This window comes from Rhinolophus sinicus, chromosome 5, assembly GCF_057876585.1.
Source record: "Rhinolophus sinicus isolate RSI-liver-muscle chromosome 5, RSI-T2T, whole genome shotgun sequence".
NCBI lineage: Eukaryota > Metazoa > Chordata > Mammalia > Chiroptera > Rhinolophidae > Rhinolophus > Rhinolophus sinicus.
Genome location: NC_142505.1, coordinates 35,674,482 through 35,695,699, shown reverse-complemented (window position 1 = coordinate 35,695,699; position 21,218 = coordinate 35,674,482). Strand labels below are relative to the sequence as shown.

General features: G+C 34.5%; 1 protein-coding gene across 2 annotated transcripts in view; it reads left to right on the top strand.

Annotated features, from left to right (window-relative positions):
- The window catches only part of STAG1 (STAG1 cohesin complex component), a 354,275-nt gene that overhangs the window by 89,801 nt on the left and 243,256 nt on the right, over positions 1–21,218 (top strand). For both annotated transcript variants that reach the window (XM_019747971.3, XM_019747962.3), the window contains exons 2-4: positions 2,182–2,293; positions 9,076–9,178; positions 19,529–19,693. In XM_019747971.3, coding sequence (XP_019603530.1) covers positions 2,265–2,293; positions 9,076–9,178; positions 19,529–19,693 — 297 coding nt within the window. In that variant the 5' untranslated portion in view covers positions 2,182–2,264. The remainder of the gene's footprint in view (positions 1–2,181; positions 2,294–9,075; positions 9,179–19,528; positions 19,694–21,218) is intronic.

Sequence of the window (21,218 nt, the reverse complement as noted above, 5' to 3'; positions counted from 1 at the left end):
TTATTCTTGGAGCTTCTCCATTTTCCATGATATCACTCCTTTGATTTTTGAAAGATTGTCGTCATTGGATATATAGTAATTACAGGGTTCACTTTTTTTTCTCTCTCTGCACTTAAAGGATGTTATTCTACGTGTTTTAGTTTACATAGTTACCAACAAAAAGGTGTGATGTAATTTTATCTTTTTTTTTTTTCTATATGTGAGGAATTTTATTTCTTGAGCTCCCTTTTGAGTTTTCTCTTCAACTTTGGGCTTTAGTAATATTTACATTTTAGAGTGTTCTGCTTAGGAATTCTCTTAATCTTCCATCTGTGTTTTAATATTTTAAATTATGTTTGGAAAGTTTTCTGTTATCTCATCAAATACTTATTCCGCTCTGTACTTTTTCTTTGTTTTTGGAATTCCAGTTGTACCTATGTTAGTCCATTTGATATTGTATCGTGGCTTGTCTTGGATGTTCTGTTTTGTCACACTTCCTCTGCTACTTTTTTTTTTTAAATAGAGTTTTTATTTTTTAAGGAAGTTTTAGGTTCACAACAGAATTGATCAGAAGCTAGAGAGATCCCTTCTCTACCTCCTGTTCCCATATACATACGCCCCCGCTACTATCAAATTGCCTGCACCAGAGCGGTACATGTGTTACAGTCATCCAGAGTTCATAGTTTACATGAGGGTGTACGCTTGATGTTGTACATTCTGTGGCTTTTTAACAAATGTACGATATGTATCTATATCCACCATTGTAGTATACAGAATAGTTTCACTGCCCTAAAGATCCTCTGTGCCCAACTAATCCCTCCTACCCCCAACCATTCATCCTTTTGTTGTCTCCATAGTCTTGTGTTTTCCAGAATGCCGTGAAATTGGAATAATTCAGTTTGTAACAGTTTCAGATTTGCTTCTTTTACTTAGTAATATGCATTTGAGCTTCCTCCATGTCTTTTCATAACTTGATAACTTCTTTTTGGTGCCAAATAATATTCTATTGTCTGCATGTACCATGGTTTATCTATTTACCTCCTGAAGGACATCTTGGTTGCTTCCATGATTTGGCAATTTTGAAGACAGCTGCTATAAATATCTGTGTGCAGGCTTTTGAATGGACATAAGTTTTCCGTTCATTTGGGTAAATACCAAGGAGTGTGATTTCTGGTAGTATTGATTGACTATAGTCTCCAAAGTCAGGAATATTAACTTTATTTTAAAATAATTTTTCTTTTCAAAGGACCTAAATAGACACTTTTCCAAAGAAGACATGCAAATGACCAACAGGTACATGAAAAGTTGTTCAACATCACTAATCGTCAGGGAAATGCAAATCAAAACCACACTGAGTTATCACCTCACACCCAATAGGATATCCATTATAAAAAACACAACAGATAAATGCTTGTGAGGATGTGGAGAAAGGAAACCCTTGTACACAGTTGGTAAGAATGTAAATTGGTACAGTCTCTCTGGAAAGCAGTATGGAGGTTTCTCAAATAAAAGTAAAACTACCATATGTGATTTAGCAATCCCATTTCTGGATATGTTTTCAAAGGAAATAAAATATCCCAAAGAGATATCTATACGCGCACGTTCATAGCAGCATTATTCACAAATAGCTAAGGTATGGAAATCACTTATGTCTGTAAACAGATGAATAAATAAAGAAAACCTGGTGTTTTAACACACACGCACACACACACATACTGTTATTGTGTGTGAAAGAAAAGAAATTCTGTCATTTGATAACGTGGATGAACCTGGTGGACATCATGCTAAGTGAAAAAAGCCAGACAGAGAAAGACAAATACCAAATGGCATCACTTACATGTGGAATGTTAAAAGTGATACTCATAGAAACAGTAAAAAAGTGGTTGCTAGGGACTGGTGGGTGGGGAAATAGAGGTTGGTACAAATACACCAACTTTTGGTTATAGATGAATAGGGTCTGAGGATCTAACGTACAACATGGTGACTATAGTTGATAACCCTGTACTATATAATTGAAATTTGCTAAGAAAGTAGAACTTAAATGTTCTTACCAAAAAGTAAACATGGTTATGCTACCTCGGGGGTGGGGGAGCCCTGCAGAATGTACAGGTATGTCAGAAAATCACATTGTACACTTTAAATACCTTCTAGTTTTGTCAGTTATACCTCAATAAAGCTGAGACATTTTTTTTTTATTAACAGGATTGCCTTTGAGGTTATTTTTAAAGTTTTGAGTTGTACAGCACTTGCTTCTTTTGCTCCATTGTGGAAAGACCTCTCCAGCAATGATTACTTCAGAGTTACCAGTGTTACAGTAAGTATTGTAGTTTTCTTATTTTTTAAAAAATGTGTGTAATATTTTTTTATATCAAAATCGTCTCTTTAATGAGACACCTCAAATATGTTCTCTGCTAGTCAGGCAATATGTTTGAATTCAAAGAACTTTTAAAGTGTATAATTACCATATTCATTCATGGCCCTTGGTTTTGTAATGTCAGTATGCTGTGTGGTATTGAACGGAAAACCTTACTGTTCTATGTCAGGGGTCAGCAAACTATATAACTCATGGGCCAAATCTGGTATGCTACCTGTTTTTGTAAATAAAATGTTGCTGGAACAGAGCCACATTTCTTCTTTTGTGGATTGTTTATGATTGCTCTTGTGCTACAAGTTGTGATAGAGGGTAGATTGACTGCAAAGTATATATATTTTGTTTGGCCATTTACAGAAAAAGTTTGTGGACCCCTATTCTGTATCATACAATTTCTCTAACATACCTACCTCCTCCCCCCTTGTTTTCCCTGAGATAGAGATCATCGAGCCATTGTGGTTGCAGAAGTAATATGAAAGACATACCAGTTGGCATTTCTGGTGGTATTTCATCAGATTTGTTGGAGCTGTAGAACTGACCTAGAACTGGGTCTTATTTTTGGGTTTTCTGCAAAATGTGATTGGTGTAATGGCTGATACTTTTTTTTAATAGGTTTCATAAATATGTAAATCAGGAATTTGCATACTATGATCCTGTATGGTAACAGTTTAGGTATAATGAAAGTGATTAACAGTTTACCCAATTACATGTTTTTACTGTCCCAGTTCATTTATATGCTTCTTTTCCAAGAGACTGTAGTTGGCTTCCAATTCGTCTCTGGCTTTCTTTTTTTCCTCCGGAGCTCTAAGACAAAAACGTTGTGCAAACTACTTTGCTTGCTTGAAAAACCATTAAGACCTACCATCTTTTACCCCAAATATAGGAGATACAATTTAAGCATTTTCTAGTTACTTACCTCAAGCCTCTTTATTAGTCCTTAAGTTGTACATAATATTGAGTTTGGAGTTCTCCGCATAGTATTTTCTTTCTTTTTTTTCTTTTCTTTTTTGTGTGGGGGAGGGTACTTTTGTTTGTCTTCATCCTGCCTGCAGTCGTGCCTACATATCTCTGCCTTTACCTGGAGAACTCACTTGTCCTTCACATCTTAGCTGAAGTATCATGCAATGTTCCTCTTACCCCTCAAAGTTGGGGTAGGTTCCCTTCTGTGGTCCTGTAGTGCTCTTTGATTTCTTCGTAGCATCATAGTTAACGTAGTATTTATTTTATAGCCCTTTCTTACTGTTTCTGCCTAAACTGTGTACCTTTGTGCCTGGTTTTTGTATGGCTAGCTCCTTTGTATGGCTTCTCCTCCTGGTTATTAGATAGGTCTTTAGTAAATATTTCTTTCATTAAATATGAAACATTGGTTGTATATAAATTATCTAAAGAGAGATAGTATTGACAGTAGTATTTAATGTTTTGTAACTGAATGTTTTTTTCATAAAAATGTAAACCTATAATATGTAATATGACTGGGGGATTGGATAGTGGTAATCTGCAAGGTAGGTAAATGAACTTTGTTCTCAGTCTGCCAGCTAGAGATTGTATTCTTGGTTAAATTAAAATCTAGCTAGCATTTATTGAGGACATACAATTTTCTGAAGGTTTTACCATATGCATTAATAATGTATATTGTTTTGATCCATCCATCCATCCGTCCGTCCGTCCGTCCATCCCTCCATCTATCCATCTAGTGTTTGCATTGTAGAAGAAGGGAAACATACAAGGTCTGACAATTGAGTTCACGAACTTGTTGCAACGATATTGCTAACCTTTTTTGATATCAGAGCAATTATTCATTATGAATTTGTACCAACTGGTCAAAGAGTTAACCAAGTTTACTATTTGGAACTGCTGAAAAGTCTGTGTGAAAAAGACTAAAATGACCTGAACTTTTCGCCAACAATGCATGGCTCTTGCATCACGACAGTGCACCAGCTCACACGGCACTGTCTGTGAGGGAGTTTTTAGCCAGTAAACAAATAACTGTATTGGAACACCTTCCCTACTCACCTGATCTGGCCCCCAATGACTTCTTTCTTTACCTAAAGATAAAGGAAATATTGAAAGGAACAGATTTTGATGATATTCAGGACATCAAGAGTAAGACGACGACAGCTCTGATGGCCATTGTAGAAGAAGAGTTCCCATATTGCTTTGAAGGGTGGACTGAGCGTTGTCATAGGTGAATAGCTCCCCAAGGGGAGTACTTGGAAGGTGACTGTAGTGATACTCAGCAATGAGGTATGTAGCACTTTTCTAGGATGAGTTTGCGAGCTTAATTGTCCTACCTCATATGTCTCTTAGTATCTGTAAACTTCAGTTTCTATCATTTGTAAAGTGAAGTTCATGTACTAGAAATTAATCACTACAGTGTCCTCAAAAACAAACAAATCTTTCGATCTAGCGATTCTTAATGTTTAATTCAATATTGATTTTTCTAATGCAGACACTAGAAAGGTCACTCTAGTGAGTGACCTCATTAATTCTTGGCTTACTTAGCTTGGCTTACTTAGATATTAGAATTAGCAATGAATTTGTACTGTTTACTATTAGTCATTGTCAAGTATTATCAATTACCGTATATTTATATATTCCACCATGTATAGTATCAGAAAGTATCCTAGGTTCTAGGAAGAAAGAACATGTAGAAGAGACTCAGTTCTTGTTGCCATGAAGGTTATATAGGTATTAATCAAATAATTACAAATATATAGCTCTAAACTGCCTTTGGTGCTATGAAGGTAAATTAGAAGATTTTATGAAAATTTTAACACATACCTTGATTTAGTCTACTTTTCTCAGGAAGAGATAGTTGAGCTTAGTCTGAAGTGGAGGGAGTCTTTTGGGGAAGAAGAAAGGATCGAGGTGTTAATTTCAGACTGAAGGAATGGCATGTGCAAAGACCCCGAACAAGAAAGAATCATGGTATGTTCGAGGGACTGAAATAAAGCTGTTTTTATTTTTTGAGGGTTGGGGATAGAGAGTGGCATGAAATAAAGTTTGTGAATAGGGTGGGGCTATGTCATACAGGAACCTGCTAAAATCATATTAAGAATTTGAGCTTTTCTTTCTAGGAGCTGTAGGAAGCCACTGTAGGATTTTAAGCATGGGAAAGGCATAAGACATATACTTAGAAAATCACTCTTAGTGCATTATAGTGATTAGATTGGAAGGGGCAGTAGTAGAAGCAAAAAGACATTATGAGGAAGACGTTGCAATATCCAGGCCAACGATGATGACAACTTGAACTAAAGTGATTACAGTGGAAATGGAGAGGGAAAGACAGAATTTAGAGAGTTTTAGGGAATAAAGAAACCATTTTTATAAGAGTTGACCTGATTCTTCCATTCTCTTAATTAATGTCCAGGAGTCTTATAAATGTGAACATTAGCCATTTATAGGGTTTGTATAGAGCAATTGGTCAAAGTTTGAAATTTCATATCCTTTGACAACCCGCATTCTACTGTGTCTATCCACGTTTGTTGATATGTAATAAGAGTTAATGTCCAAGGACAGGTGTTTCAGATCTGTTTGTAAATAGTGCAGATAGAGACAATGTAAGTGCTCAACAGGAAAGCAGTTAAATAAATTTCATACATATTATGGAGTACCATTCAAGAATCTTACCGTGTTTTCCTGAAAATAAGACCTAGCTGGACAATCAGCTCTAATGCATCTTTTGGACCAAAAATTAATATAAGACCCAGTATCATATTGTATTTATTATATTTGTTACATTATATTTATTATATTAGACCTGGTATTATATTATACCCAGTCTTATAGAAGACCCAGTCTTATATTATAGTAAAATAGGACCGTGTCTTATAGTAAAATAAGACCGGGTCTTATATTAATTTTTTCTCCATAAGACGCATTAGAGTTGATTGTTCGGCTAGGTCTTATTTTTGGGGAAACACGGTATGTATTTGTATGGAAAATTCCTGTTAATTAACACGTTGCGTACGGCGGTGTTTAAATCCCTCGTGAAGATTCTCGTGATCCGTACGCAACGTGTTAAAAATATTTTAAATTGAAATATAGATATTGTTTTGTATTTATGTATATATGTAAAAACAAATATTTATGGAAAGGTATTGAGCAAACTTGTAATTTTTTTTGCAAATTGGAATTCAGAGTTAGGATGTGATGAAGTGAAACTCTTCCTTATATTCTTGTCTTGACATTAAAAAACAAATTTATGTATTGTATGTTCTAATAAACAAACATGTATACTAATTGGAGTGTATTAGTTATTTGATGGTAATTGCTGTCACCTTTTAAGCTGGCTGCAGTTGGCAGAATTAGAAAAGCAGTTGTACTTTTTTCTTTTGTCACTAAACTCTTGTTCAAGGATGAATTAGTTTCACTAATGACCCACATATTACATGCTTGAACCAACCTGCTCCTGTAGTTGCCTAGAGATTTCTGTAAGGATCAGATGCACTAGTGGATTCTGTTACACAAGAGAAATATAAAACATAATATCGACGTTCTGGTGTCCTGACGTAGAGATAGAGAACTCAAGTTTACCTTGATATCAAAGTGGACTTTCCCGCTTTCTAGGTGTGTGACTATGGAGAAAATCTTTCTGTTTCCTTGTCGGGAAAATCGGGACAATAATATGTTTTCTTACAGGTTTTTGTACATGTTTATTATAGATAGTGTATATTAACTGGCACACAGTACATGCTAAACATAGTATTTTAACTGTAGTGAAGAGAAAAAGCAGTATGATTTATTCTTTAGTAGAGATGAGTAAAATCAACTAGATCAGGGATTGACAAATTACTGCTAGTGACCCAGATGCTTGTTTTTATAAATGTTGGACAACAGCCATATCCATTCATTTATGTATTGTCTCTGGCCGCGCACATGCTATGGTGCCAGAGTTCATTAGTAGCTATAGAGATCTTAAGACCCCCTCCAAGACTAAAATATGAACTGTGTCACACTTTAAAAAATGTTTGCTGATCTCTGAACTAGATAAATATTATTTATAGTTTTAGATAATAGATTACCCTTGAAAATTTGCAAGCAGGGAGGTAAAGTGACTTAAGAATGATAGTGGCAACAGTGTGTAGAATGAATTGGACAAGGGAATTAGTAGAAGCAGGGAGATGAGATTAATTCAGGGAGTGGTGATTATGGTAATAATCATGGAAAGAATGGGAGATAGAATTATTGTACTGATGACAACTCACTGGAATTTGTTAGCTGACAGCACAAGAAAAAGATTGATGTGATTCTAATAATTCGAGTAAGACAGAATAATTTATTAAGACAGTCATAAATTTTATAACAACTTAAAGCACACACATGTATTAACTTAATAAATCGGTTAAGTGGTATTGCCATGAGCAGAGGGCTAGAAATAAGTTGGTATTGGACTTAATTTTACATGTGGTATTTGGTGAATTTGAGGTAGCATTCAAAGAAGCATGTTCCACATGCACTTAATCTTGAGTTACACATGGTCAGGTCTAATGATAATATATAGTTATAGAGTTTAGTGAAGAAGTTCTTGTTCATGCTATCTATACCTTTTCAATGCCATGCTGGAGCCAGCTTGTACTGGCCTGGAGAGCTGAGTGTTAAATTTCCAGGAATTTTGTGACCCCAGTTAAGTACAACATAGCCATTATGAAAAGTTTAATTATACAAACTTAAATCATACGTAAAATACAAATAATAAGTATTCAAAATTCATCACTCCCTCATTACTTTACGTTATTTTCTGCTCTTGAGGTTTTTATTGACACCTATTGTAACTGTATGGGGAAATACTTTTTAGGGGTATACTACTACTGCTCAGTTTGGTGATGTCACTTTAGTACTTTGAAATTGGCTGTGGTGGGAATACTTACATTATGAAAATCACCAACATTGCAAATCAGGGCTCAGTTTATTGTTTTGTCAGTTGTAAGGTGTTGGAGAAATTGTTAATAATGCAGATTAAAAGTGGATCAGGTCTATAGCCATTACATTATGATAGCACAAATAATTAAGGAAGTATTTTTCAGCATTTGAGAACTATTATCCAGTTCAGTAAAGAGTTGCTCACACCATTGAACAATGAGTTAAGTTCCAACAGATGTCTTTGTCATTTCACTTGCATTCTATTAAAGTGAACAAAGGTGTCAACCATCTTTCATGTCAAAACTATTTGTTCATCAGTTGCAACGTTAGGTTATCTATGGATACAAGATTTTGGCAAAATTATGAGAATCAGTGAGCTATATGGAATTTACAATAAAAACTATTATATATTTTATTGTATAAATTATGTGCCACACATTTTTTATATCAGTAACATTTCTAATAACTCATGTGCATGTTTTTTTTTGAAGAGCCAGATGTTAAACATTTACCAGCACATCACTGACTTTCAATGTTTTATAAAATGAATAAAGTTCCTCCTAAACATTTATCTTTTAATATTAAAGAATTGGTCTTTTTGAGTTGTATTTTACACTTACATTTTGTACCGCAGCTGCCATCTCCACAGTCATTTCCTCCTTTTTATTTCTCTCAATGGGAGAATCATTTCACTCAGTGTTATGTGATATTAGACAGGGTATATAACATTTTTTGATTTGCTAAAGTACAAGTATAAACCACTTTCTAATTGGCTGTATAACAGGAGATAAGGAAAGTAGTGGAACAAGACTTCATTGTATTTATGAATTAATTTTCTCTCTAAAATATATCACATTTTCTAGGGATTCAACTAATGAAACTACTGCTCATTCTGATGCTGGCAGTGAACTTGAAGAAACAGAGGTCAAAGGAAAAAGAAAAAGGGGTCGTCCTGGCCGTCCTCCAGTATGTATTATGCTGTCTTCTTTGTTCCTATGATGGTTATCAAGTAATGGGGCTTGATATAAGCCATTTGTTAATTCTAGTACTGTTAATACTTTTTCTTTTAATTTTTGTGACACGTTAAAGATTCTTAGAACTTTTGCTTCATAAATTGTCTTGGCCATGATCAGTAAAAGGATGTTGATTATAGTATCTTTCTTGCTCTCCATGCTCCTCTTGTAAATCTATGGTGGTCCAAGTGAAAGCCTAGAGCTGATGAACATGGAATGAGGTGTAGTTAGTTATGAATTCCCTGCTTTTTAGATGCAACTCTGATTTCTTATGAGCTCCTAAGTGTGCACTTTGATAGTATTAATTTGGGATTTGGGGCCAGTCTCAGAATATAGTCCCAGTGATACATGATTGGGAAATTTTAGAAGAGCTCTAAGTTTCTTACTTTGAGGGTTATCTTTATATATGCTGAATACAGCAGTCATTTAATTTAAGGCAGCATAACCTCTCAGAGACAATACTTTGAATGTGCCAAAGAGTTACAGCTTGTATTATTATTATTTTTTTAATTGGGGAATATTGGAGACCAGTGTATTCTTCTTTTTTTTTAAATTGGGGACTATTGGGGAACAGTGTGTTTTTCCAGGGCCCATTAGCAACAAGTCGTTGTCCTTCAAACTAGTGCAGTGTGCAGCTCATCTCCAGGTCCAGTCACTGTTTTCAGTCTTAGTGTCAGGGGCTCAGCGCATCATTCCATGCAGGAATTGAACCGGCATCCTTGTTCAGAGCTCGCCCTCTAATCAGCTCAGCCATCTGGCTACCCCTCTGGCAGCTCAGCGGCAGCTCATTGTCTTCAGTCTAGTTGTGGAGGGTGCAGCTCACTGGCCCATGTGGGAATTGAACTGGCAACCCTGTTAAGAACTCGTACTCTAACCAGCTGAGCCATCGACCTGCCCCCAAGGCATGTACTATTCTATACTCAACTGTTATGATGTGATTTGCTGTTAGCAATCTTTTTTCTATTTTATAGATGTTCTTAATGGAATATTTCAGCCTTTTTTTTATAGGAGTGTTAATAGTATAATGAACTCTTCATATAACCATTACTCAGCTACAAGCAGTTACCAAGTTATGGTCAATTTTGTTTTACCTCTCTACCTCTTTTTTCCTTTTTATGTTATTTTGAAGGTCATCCTAGACATCATTCCATCTGTAAATATTTCAGATTGTATGTCTAAAAGATAGGGGCTTACTTTTTTTTTTTTAATATCATTGGTATATCCCAAGGTAATGATCTTCATTAACATCACCAAATAACCAATTTAAAATTCACAATCATTTCATAAATATTATTACTTTTAAAATACAGTTTGTTGGTTTGAATCATGATGCAAATAGGATCTACCTGTTGTAATTGATAGTTATGTTATTTAACCAGTTATATATATGTCCTTTGTACTGACTTAAGGCTTTTTTTATGTTAATTGCTGTTCCATCAGTATTTATCTGTTAGTGACAAATTTTAATTAGCTTCAGTGAAACTTCATACCGTTTACTTTTCCAGGAGAATCTTAAAAAAAGGAAAAAAGGAAAATGACTCTTCCATTTACTCTACACTTATGTCCTCCACCTTTATTTAAAGGGAAAAAATGTGGAGGAAAAGACATGCATTATGATCACGCTTTATAATATTAGGTTGGTGGAAAAGCAATCGCGCGTTTTGCAATTATTTTTAACCTTTAACCCGCGATTACTTTTGTACCAACCTAAGGCTTCCTAATTTGGTAGTACAGTATTTCTTACAAAAACATTTTGGGAAAAGTGAGAGTTACAGTTAGAAGAAGCTGGAGACGATTCTAGTTCCCCTTATTGCTATATAATTTTTCTGAGATGACAGGCAAATACATTGCTTTCTCTAAGACTTATTTATGGGTTATAGATGCAAAATTGGAAATAAAACTAAACTTGCTTGAGGGTAGGAGAATGAACTGCCTATATGAGAGCTTACTCGAGTTTGTTCTCCAGTTGAAAACTTTTTTTTTTAAATTAAAGTTTATTGGGGTGACATTGGTTAGTTAAGTTACATAGGTTTCAAGTGTACATTTCTGTAATACATCATCTATATACCACATTGTGTGTTCACCACCCAAAGTCAGTTCTCCTTCCGTCATCATATATGTGATCCCGTTTACCCTCATTTACCACCCTCCTCCCCCCTTATCCTCTGGTAACCACTAAACTATTGTCTGTGGCTATGATCTTTTGTTTCTTTATTTGTTTGACTTGTTCCTTTGTTGCTTTCTTAACAAGGTTCAGATTAAATGCTGTCTCCTTTACGAAAGCCTTTGTATGTTCATCCCATGTTTATAAGAATTGAAAAAAATGTTGACCAGGATAGGAAAGGATCATTCTAGAGACTTGTGTTAGACTTTAGTCCACATTTTCACATTCATTAATTTGTCTGTACTTCCACCTGACCGAGCCCCGTGTCTTGATCTTGGAAACAACACCACTTCTCTGGCCTTCTCTGGCACTGAGCTAATACTTTTTATGTCACTTCATCCTCACACCAGTACTATGAAATAGGTCTTACATGCAGTTTACAGAGAAGAAAACAAACAAAAAAAAAGTGGTAATTTTCCACAGATTTATTTGTTGTAGTATTATTCGTAATAGTAAAAGACCCTAACTCCCAAACTCTTTCTCTTAAGAATGCCAAAATAACAGGCTACTAATTAATATTGAGAGGTATAATTGTCAGAATGATCAGATATGAGTTATGCTTCAGTACCTGTTCTGCACATTGGACATTTTCTATCAACTGGCTCCATTTTGAACAATTTCCAAGTTTCTATTGATACACCCTTTGTTTAACTATTTTAGTACTGTTGATGCTTTTTAAGAGGACTTCATGGGTCTCTGGTTTTATTCATTTACTCAGTCAAATGAAAACATAGTATAAGCACTTTCTGTTACGGGCGGTATTCTTTTCCTTATTGCTAAGTTCTTAGGGGACATCTCGTTTTCGGTATTTTTCTTTGGTATACTATTATTTCGGAGACTTTTGTTTCTTAGCAAATCACCCTTATTTTGCAGTTGTTCTAATTTATACATGTTATTATTATAGCTCTCTACCCAAATAATTAATGCTATCTAAACAAACACTATATCATGTTTATGCTAACCCCATGATTGCATTAACAAACAGTGGACATCATTTTCTGTCTACACGGACTACCTTGGTGATTACATCCACTCTCTTGACTTTAAATACCATCTCTGAGGTTATGTAACTTAGATTTATGTCTTCAGCCTGGACTCCAAACTCATGATCAGTAATCATTTAAAGATCTATACTGTGCTCAATCTATGCTAGAGCTACTGTGAATGTGGTCTGGCAGCCTGTTGTGGGGCCCAGTCTAGTGGCCTCGGATTCAAGGATAGGACTTCAATCCCTGGGGTAAACTGATAATGGTAGGACAGGACTATACCTCAAGAGGAACTGAATTACTGGCTAGATCACTCAGGCATTATTATCCTGAGAATTAAGGCAAAGACTCAGTTCTTAAGATGGGATGACCTCAGAACTGGACCAGCCAAACAAGTTTGAAATAGAAATAGAACATCATCCATTTCTTTCCTTTGAGAGCACCTTGGATCCTGTCCAAGAGTGGAATTACATCTATAGGTGGCCTGACCTATGTGGCCAGAAAAGCATATGGGAGGGAGCATGGCAAGTCACAAGTAATTAAAGAGTTATGTATGTATATTATTACCCTTTGAAATAACTGTCACAATTCTTAATTTTCTGGTCCCCTCTGCATCTCTGCCTATCCCCATGCCCCCCAAACATGTGATTTAAAGTGGGATAAGCATACTTATATGTCTTGAGAGAGTAATTATTCTCAGGACTGCAAAATTGCATCCTTTGGGTATAAGCTAAAGATTGAGTGTATCATGTTTTACTATGATCTTCCCTCTTTCTTATTTTATTAGGGACAGTCTTTCTGAACATTAGCTTTCTGGTTTGTCTTTCTGCATCTTTACTGTATATTAATGTCTGGATCTGTACTAGGAAAATCACTCTTCTGATAATGGGGATAAAATATAGATAAATCCTAGATAAAATCAAATGGTTTTAATGTTTTTATCTTTTTTGCCCTGTTTATAACCGATGCTAAAAGACTCCCAGGTTGAGAATTATGTTTTACACCCCCTTTACACACACATTCCTACACATAGAGGCTTATTTGTTGTAGTATTACATGTGATAGTAAAAGATTCAAAATAAAATAAATGTCCATCAACAGGTTAATGGCTAAATAAATTAATGTACATCTACGCAGTGGAATACTGCAGCTTTCAGCAAAGAATCGAGACATTCTCTAGGTCTTACTATGGATTGACTACAAAATATGTTGATAGTAAATATAGAGTGGTGTAGAACTGTGCATAAGTAACATAAATATGATAGATACATGGAAATATATATGCATTTGGGTTTTTTCCAATTTTTTTTATTCTAGTGAAATACACATAAGATTTAACCAACTTAACCATTTTAAGTGTACAGTTGAATGGTGGTAAATATGTTCACAGTACTGTGCAATCATCACCACCATGTGTCTTCATCCTCATTGTCATCTTTTAATACTGAAGCTTTATACCTGTTAAACAATAACTCCTGATTTCTTCCTCCCCCCAGTCTCCGGCAATGATCGTTCTACTTTCTGTCTCTATGATTTTCACTACATACCTCATATAAATGTAATCTTACAATATTTATCTTTTTGTGACTCGCTTATTTCACTTAGCATAATGTCCTCAAGGTTCATCCATGTTGTAGCATATGTCAGAATTTCCTTTCTTTTAAGTTGAATAATATTCCCATTGTATGTGTATAGCACATTTGCTTGTCCATCTATGGATGGACACTTGGATTGCTTCCAAGTTTTAGCTATTGTGAATGATGTTGCTATGAATATGATTGTACAGATACCTTTTTGAGACCCTGCTTTCAGTTCTTTTGAGTGTATACCAGATAGGTAATGTTAGATCATGTGATAATTCTATTTTTACTATTACGAGGAACTGCTACACATTTATCCACAATGGCTGTACCATTTTACCTTCCCATCGTACACAACAGTTCTGGTTTCTCCAAATCCTTGACAAGACTTGTTTTCTCTTTTTTTGAAAATAACCATCCTAATAGTTGTGAGGTGGCATCTCACTGTAGTTTTGATTTGTATTTCACTATTGATTAGTGATATTGAGCATCTTTTCATGTGCTTATTGGCCATTTGTCTGTCTTTGGAGAAATGTCTATTCAATTTTTATCCACTTTTGAATCTGTTGTTTGTTTTGTTGTTGAGTTTTAAGAGTTCTTTACTTATTTTGGATATTGATCCCTGATCAGATATATGATTTACAAATATATTCTCCCATTCTGTGGGTTGCCTTTTTTACTCTTTCCCCATTAATGGTGTTGGCACCCTTGTCAAAAATAATTTAATCATATATGCGAGGATTTATTTCTGGGCTCTCTGTTCCATTCCATAAGTCTTTATGTTTGTCTTCATGTTAGCACCACACTGTTTTGATTATTATAGTTTTGTAGTAAGTTTTGAAGTTAGGAAGTGTGCATCTTCCAGCATTGTTTTTTATTCAAGATTGTTTTGGTTATTGAGATTCCCTATGAATTTTAGAATGGCCTTTTCTGTTTCTGCAAAAAAAAGGGTCATTGGGATTTCAGTAGAGATTGCATTGAATTTGTTGATCACTTTGGGTGGTATTGACATCTTAACGATAATAAGTCTTCCAATTCATGTACATGGATGGGTTTCCATTTATTTATGTTTTTAATATATTTTATATGCATTTATTTGTATTAATGTGTTTAGGTGTCTCTGGAAGGACATATAGGGATGAATAATGGTTGCCTCTTAGGAAAGAGGATTGTGGCTTGAGGGCAGGGGTGGGTAATTTTCACAGTAAACTTTAATTATCTTTTGAATTTTGAGCCATGTAAATGTATTACCTATTCAGTAAAGAAAAAGAACATTTTCCCCCTCCCCTCTTCATACACAAATGCTTGCATGCATGCACTCATACATACATGTGCACACTACTAGGAAGATGCCTATTACTCCAAAGAATGAACAGACAAACATGGCTTGTTAGGAGGAGCCAGGATTTAGAGTCAAGTTAAAGAGGATGAATGTATGAAATGATATTTTCAGGCAACTTTAAATTGATCAGTATAGCAGGATTGTGGCGAACAGGTAGTAATTGATAGCCTTACTTGCCATGACAATGAGTTTAGACTTTAATTTACTGGTTGTGAAGGTCGTTGACTATCAGAGATTAAATAAGCAGGGAATTGATGGGATTAGGTTTGTATTATTAGGATTACTATGATTATGTGCATACTGTTTAGAATAGAGTAGCATTGCCCAGGAGAAATGTGATATGAGCCCCCATGTGCAATTTGATGTTTTCTAGTAAGTTAAAAGAAATGGGTAAAATTAACTTTAATAATATAATTTATTTAGCCTAATATATATAAAATATTACATTTCATTCTGTAATTAATATAAAATTATTGAGATGTTTTATATGCTTTTTTTGGTATTAAATCTTTAGTCTTGTGGACATTTTATGCTTCTGCACATCTCAGTTTTGACTAACCATATTTCAAGTGCTCAGTTAGCTACATGAAACCTAGTGGCTGCCGTGTTGGACAGTGCAAGTATAGAGAATTATTCATGGTCCAGTCAAGAGACAAAATCGTCACCAGTAATTTGAACAGAGAAATTTAATGTAAAGAATTATTAATTATGAAGAACTCCTTAATAATTTGTCATGCAGGAATTGCAAATTTAGACATCAACAAGATACCACTATGCACCTATTAGAGTGGCTAAATTCCCAAAACCAGACAATACCAATTTCCTGGAAAGGATGTGAAGCAATAGGAACTCTTATTCCTTGTTGGTGGGAAGACTAAATGATGTAGCCTCTTTGAAAGCTAGTTTGGCAGTTTCCAACAAAGCTCAGTAAACATAGTTTTATCATATTATTCAATATGGTCCTCCTAGGTATCTACACAACTACTTTTTTGCCCACATAAAACCCTGTATGTGATTGTGTATAGTAGCATTATGCCTAATTGCCAAAAAATTGGTTACTAAGTTATCCATTATTAGGTAAATAGATAAAAAAAAAATGTGGCACATCTGTACAATGGAATATTACTTGGAAATAAAAAGAAATTAGCTATTCACCCATTAAAAGACATGGATGAATCCCAAATAAATGTTGCTAAAGTGAAAGATGCCAGTCTTAAAAGACTATATAGATATTTGTATAATTCCAATCATAGGACTGTCTATAAAAGAGAAAACTGTAGTGATGATAAAAACAATTTAGTGTTTGCCAAGGAGAAATGGGAGGTTTGAATGTGTGAAGCACGGGGATTTTTTTAGGTGGTGAAATTCTTTGATACTGGAATCGTGGATACATGACACTGTACATTTACTGACACCCATTGAACTTTACAGAAAAAGTAAATTTTATGAATACAGATTGTTAAAATATTATTTAGGAGATTGGGGGGATACTGGAATGTAGAATGTAACAAAGCAATTTTATTCTTTTGTAAATGTTTGAAACAATGTCACTGAAGGGGGTAGGGAGGAAAGTTGCTGACTTTAGTAACGAAATGAGTCTGTAAGACTAAAGTCAAAGAATAAGAATCTGTACATAGTGTAGATAAAATCTGTAATCTGGTTCGTAAAGTTGTTTTCCATTGAGTATGGTCTAACAGTTCTAATACTCTATATGTGTATACTGTTGTGAACCAGCTTTCTCACTGTTGGGGTGAGAATTTATTGATAAGCAAGGGCAAGAGACAGCTATATGGTATGGATTAGAGTTGGAGATACAAGTATGAAATTATATTTAGCTTAATATCAATAACAGATTATCACATTCAGAAATATTTGTAGCCATGTGTATATACATAACCACATAATTATGTAGAACATACATTTCTTTGCTATGTCTGCTTAAGGGCCTAGAGGCAGGGACCTTCAGTATCAAGGAGCAAAGCCTCATACCTAGATCTCTATCTCTAATATCATTGTCCAGTAAAAGGAACCTTGGAGTGTTGGCTGATTCTAAAATTGGGGAAGGCAGTATACAGTATAAGATGAGCCTGGAGAATGTTGTTCTGCCAGAAAGTAACCAAGTGCTAAAACAGGTTAACACACACACACACACACACACACACACACACACACACACACACGCGATGCAAATATGTCACATGGATTTAGAAGCCAACTGAAAGATCTCCCAGTGGCCAAAGCTGAAACAAGTTGAACAACAAAATAAAATAGTGTTGGAATTATAATCCAAAGCATAAAATAAATGTTTATTAGCCCACGTTAGCATAAATATTAGTATAAATGATTGAATGAATGAATGATCTCCCATACTGAAAGATTCAAACAATATGTATAAATACTCCCCCCTCAAGGAGGTGGAATATAATTCCCCATGCCTTGAATGTGGGCTGCTTGTAGTGACTTTCTTCATAAGGTACAGTATGGAAATGGGAGGAAAAGTAACTTTACAGTGGAGAAACCTGACAAACACCACCTCAGCCAACTGATTAAGGTCAACAGTTACATAGCAGTCATATATCATATTGATCATTTATACCCTTGATACAAGGAAATTAGAATAACACTTTATCTTTCAAATCTTCTGTCCCAAACCCATAATTTTAGTCTAGTCATGAGACAAACCTAGTTGAGAAACGTTGTACAAAATACCTGACCAGTTCCTCAAAACTGTCCAGGTCACCAAAAATTGGAAAAAAACTCACAGCTAAGAGGAGCTAAAAGAGATATGATGTAAATGTAATATGGTATCGTGGATAGGGTCCTGGAAAAGGAAAAGGTTATTAGGGAAAAACTAAGAAAAGCTGAGTTAAGTATGGAAATTTGTTAGTGTATTGATATTGGTTCATGAATTGTAACAAACGTACCATACAGATGGTAACAAGAGGGATGATGTGATGTGTAATAGATGGGGATTCTCTGTACTGTCTTCACAGGTCTCCTTTCTGGAAATCTAAAATTGTGCCAAACTAATTTAATTAAAAATAAGCCATAAACTCATTATGTATTAATCCACCCACAAAAATGGTTGTGAAGCTCTTAACTACCAGGAGTTGTGAAAAAGTGCTTAAGAACACAGGAATTCAAAATGAAGGGAGCAGATCCTGTGAGCAAGGAGAGAAGCCCCTCAGTGCTATGCTTTGTAGTGTTCTTCCAGTGGCCTCTAATTACAAAGCTTAACACTGCAGTATGACAAAAGAAAAATGTTTGCAGGGTCCAGCTCCAACATCACAAAGTGGGACAAATAAGGGTAGATTGGGAGGTGAGGGCAATAACATGGTAACTGAACAAAGCTATATGAGAGTGAATTAAATCACTCAATAAAGACTATAAAGATTGAGGAGAAAAGATGCTCAAGGGTAACACTAACAGGTAAGGAATGCAGGGAGGGAAAAGATACCTGAAAGGGAAGGAAGAAATTGAGTGGCCCGTTGAGAGTTTCAAGAACTGTAGATTACATTAAGTAACATTAATTTCATTTGTGAGTTTGGTGAAGCAGCAACCATGATGAGTTTACATATGAATGAAATTTATGGGAATAATATCAGCAACTGCCAGCAATTCCATCAAATTACCCTTCACTGTAAAGATGAGACATACATAGGTAAGATGCTAGTGTTGACCCCTTTAAAAACACTGGGGGCATATAATGGGATGTTAATTGAAGAATGTAAACTCCATCAATGCAGGAATGCTGTTTTGTTTATTCCTCTATTCCTACTACCTGGAATGGTTCCAGATACTTTGTTCAATGTATATTTGTTGTAAGATAGACAACAAATACTTGAGCACTTCAGTAGAGGACAAAGTTGAATATGCAGCATTTCCAAGTAATTTTATTGAACAAGGTTTCTGAGGAAGTAGAGTATTGAGGAGGGTAAGAAAGGAAATGTCAAGAGGGTTAAAATGTTCAGCATTGGCATTGTACAAAATACTAAATTTTTTTTTTAACTTTTTTTTCATTCCCTGTATAAATTAATTTATGCGTTGCTGTTTGCACTTTTTTTTTTATCAATGAAAACAAATTGTAAAGCTTCTGTTGGTCAGGGATTATGTTTCATGCCTTTAGTAGTGCTAACTACCTTTCATAGAATCAAACCTAATTTGAGATCATTCTGCATAAAGCAAAGTATGCTTGCTTTTAATTTATTTTCTTCTTCATCTTTTTATTTAGTCTACAAATAAGAAACCTCGCAAATCTCCAGGAGAGAAGAGTAGAATTGAAGCGGGAGTTAGAGGAACAGGCCGTGGAAGAGCTAATGGGCACCCTCAACAGAATGGTGAAGGGGAACCTGTCACCTTATTTGAAGTGGTGAAACTGGGGAAAAGTGCAATGCAGGTAAATTTTAAGTGTTATTCTGTTATTTCTAAACCAATACAGTCAATAACCTATGTGGAACTGGTTAGTGTAGATATGACATTTTATACCTCTTGTTGATTTTTTAATCAAGAAGTTTATCCTTAAAGATTTTTCTTTGTTTCTAAAGAGTGTTATGAAAGGCATTTTGTTTCATAGTGAGATACACTTCAGATTACATTGTGCTGAGTAAAACGACTTCCTCCTTTTCCTCCTCCTTTATCATCATCAGAGCTGCCTAAGCAAATTTTTATTGCCTTAATGGTGTTTTTTGAATCAGACTTAATGTAAATAATGTGTATTGAAGAATATCTGAAAGAAGAAAGGTTATAGAAAAGCATTCCTAAATAGTAAACTAGTAATAACAACAATTAACGTTGCATGGTTATTTTCTGTGTGTATGTGATCTTTTATAACCTTTTTTTACTGTCTTTCTCTTCATTCAGTCAACTATTCTGCAAGAGCACATTTTTATTGGCTTCATACTAATTAATTACAAGGGTAAACCATAATTATTATACTATTCCTTTAGTGTGTCTTTCCTTTTTTCACTATTTTGAAATGTATTCATTATTTGTTTACATCTCTACATCTTTTTTTCATTTTAAAACACTAGATGTGAAATTAATTGGTTAAAAGGTATTTCTTAATTGTGTGATACATAAATATCATACTACTTTCCAAAAATTGTACTAGTTTATCTTTCACTAGAAGTGTAGCTAGCAATTGGATATTTTATATTTAAGATTTTCTAATTACATAGGTGAAAGTGGTATATTTTAATTTGCATTTCTTTGATCACTAATTATTGGTAATATGTTGAATCTTTTTATTCAGTATTGCTCATTTTTAATACTTCAGTTGAAATTTGAGTTTGAAATTAGTGAAACAAGATTTACTTTTAGAACTAAAAGTAGGCAACTTTCTCTTAATATACTTTCTATTTCCCCGTATTTTTAAAAAAATTCTTTAAGGGAGTTTGAGGTTTACTGCTTTTTATGTATTATTACCAGATTGTTGTGTTCAGGGGTTTTGGAATTTGTGTGGGAAGGGAGGGAGATAGAGTCATGAGATGATACTAGATGGTAAAAGGAATATGGAATTCCTAGGACAACCTGTAACTTATGTTAAGTATAATTTAAAAATAGAGTAAGTGACCTTTACGTCTCAAGCATGACAATTGTTTTATTACACTTTAATAGAAAAATTGTTAACAGGCTACAAAATCCTTAATTTTGCCTAAATATCTACTTTAGTTCTTCCTACCTTTAGGTGGGAAACATGAGTAGAAAAATGAAAAAAGTTCATGCAAAAATTTAAAAATTGTGCCTGAGCAGTTTGCTGTCATTTTTTAATGTAAAACTATTTTACAAGATACTTATTTATGTAAAGATAATTTTACTGCATATTGTGTTAAAGCTCAATACCAACTTTTATATAATAGGAACAAAATCTTTAATATTCAGTATTTAATAGGAACAAAATCTCATCATTTCTATTTGAAACA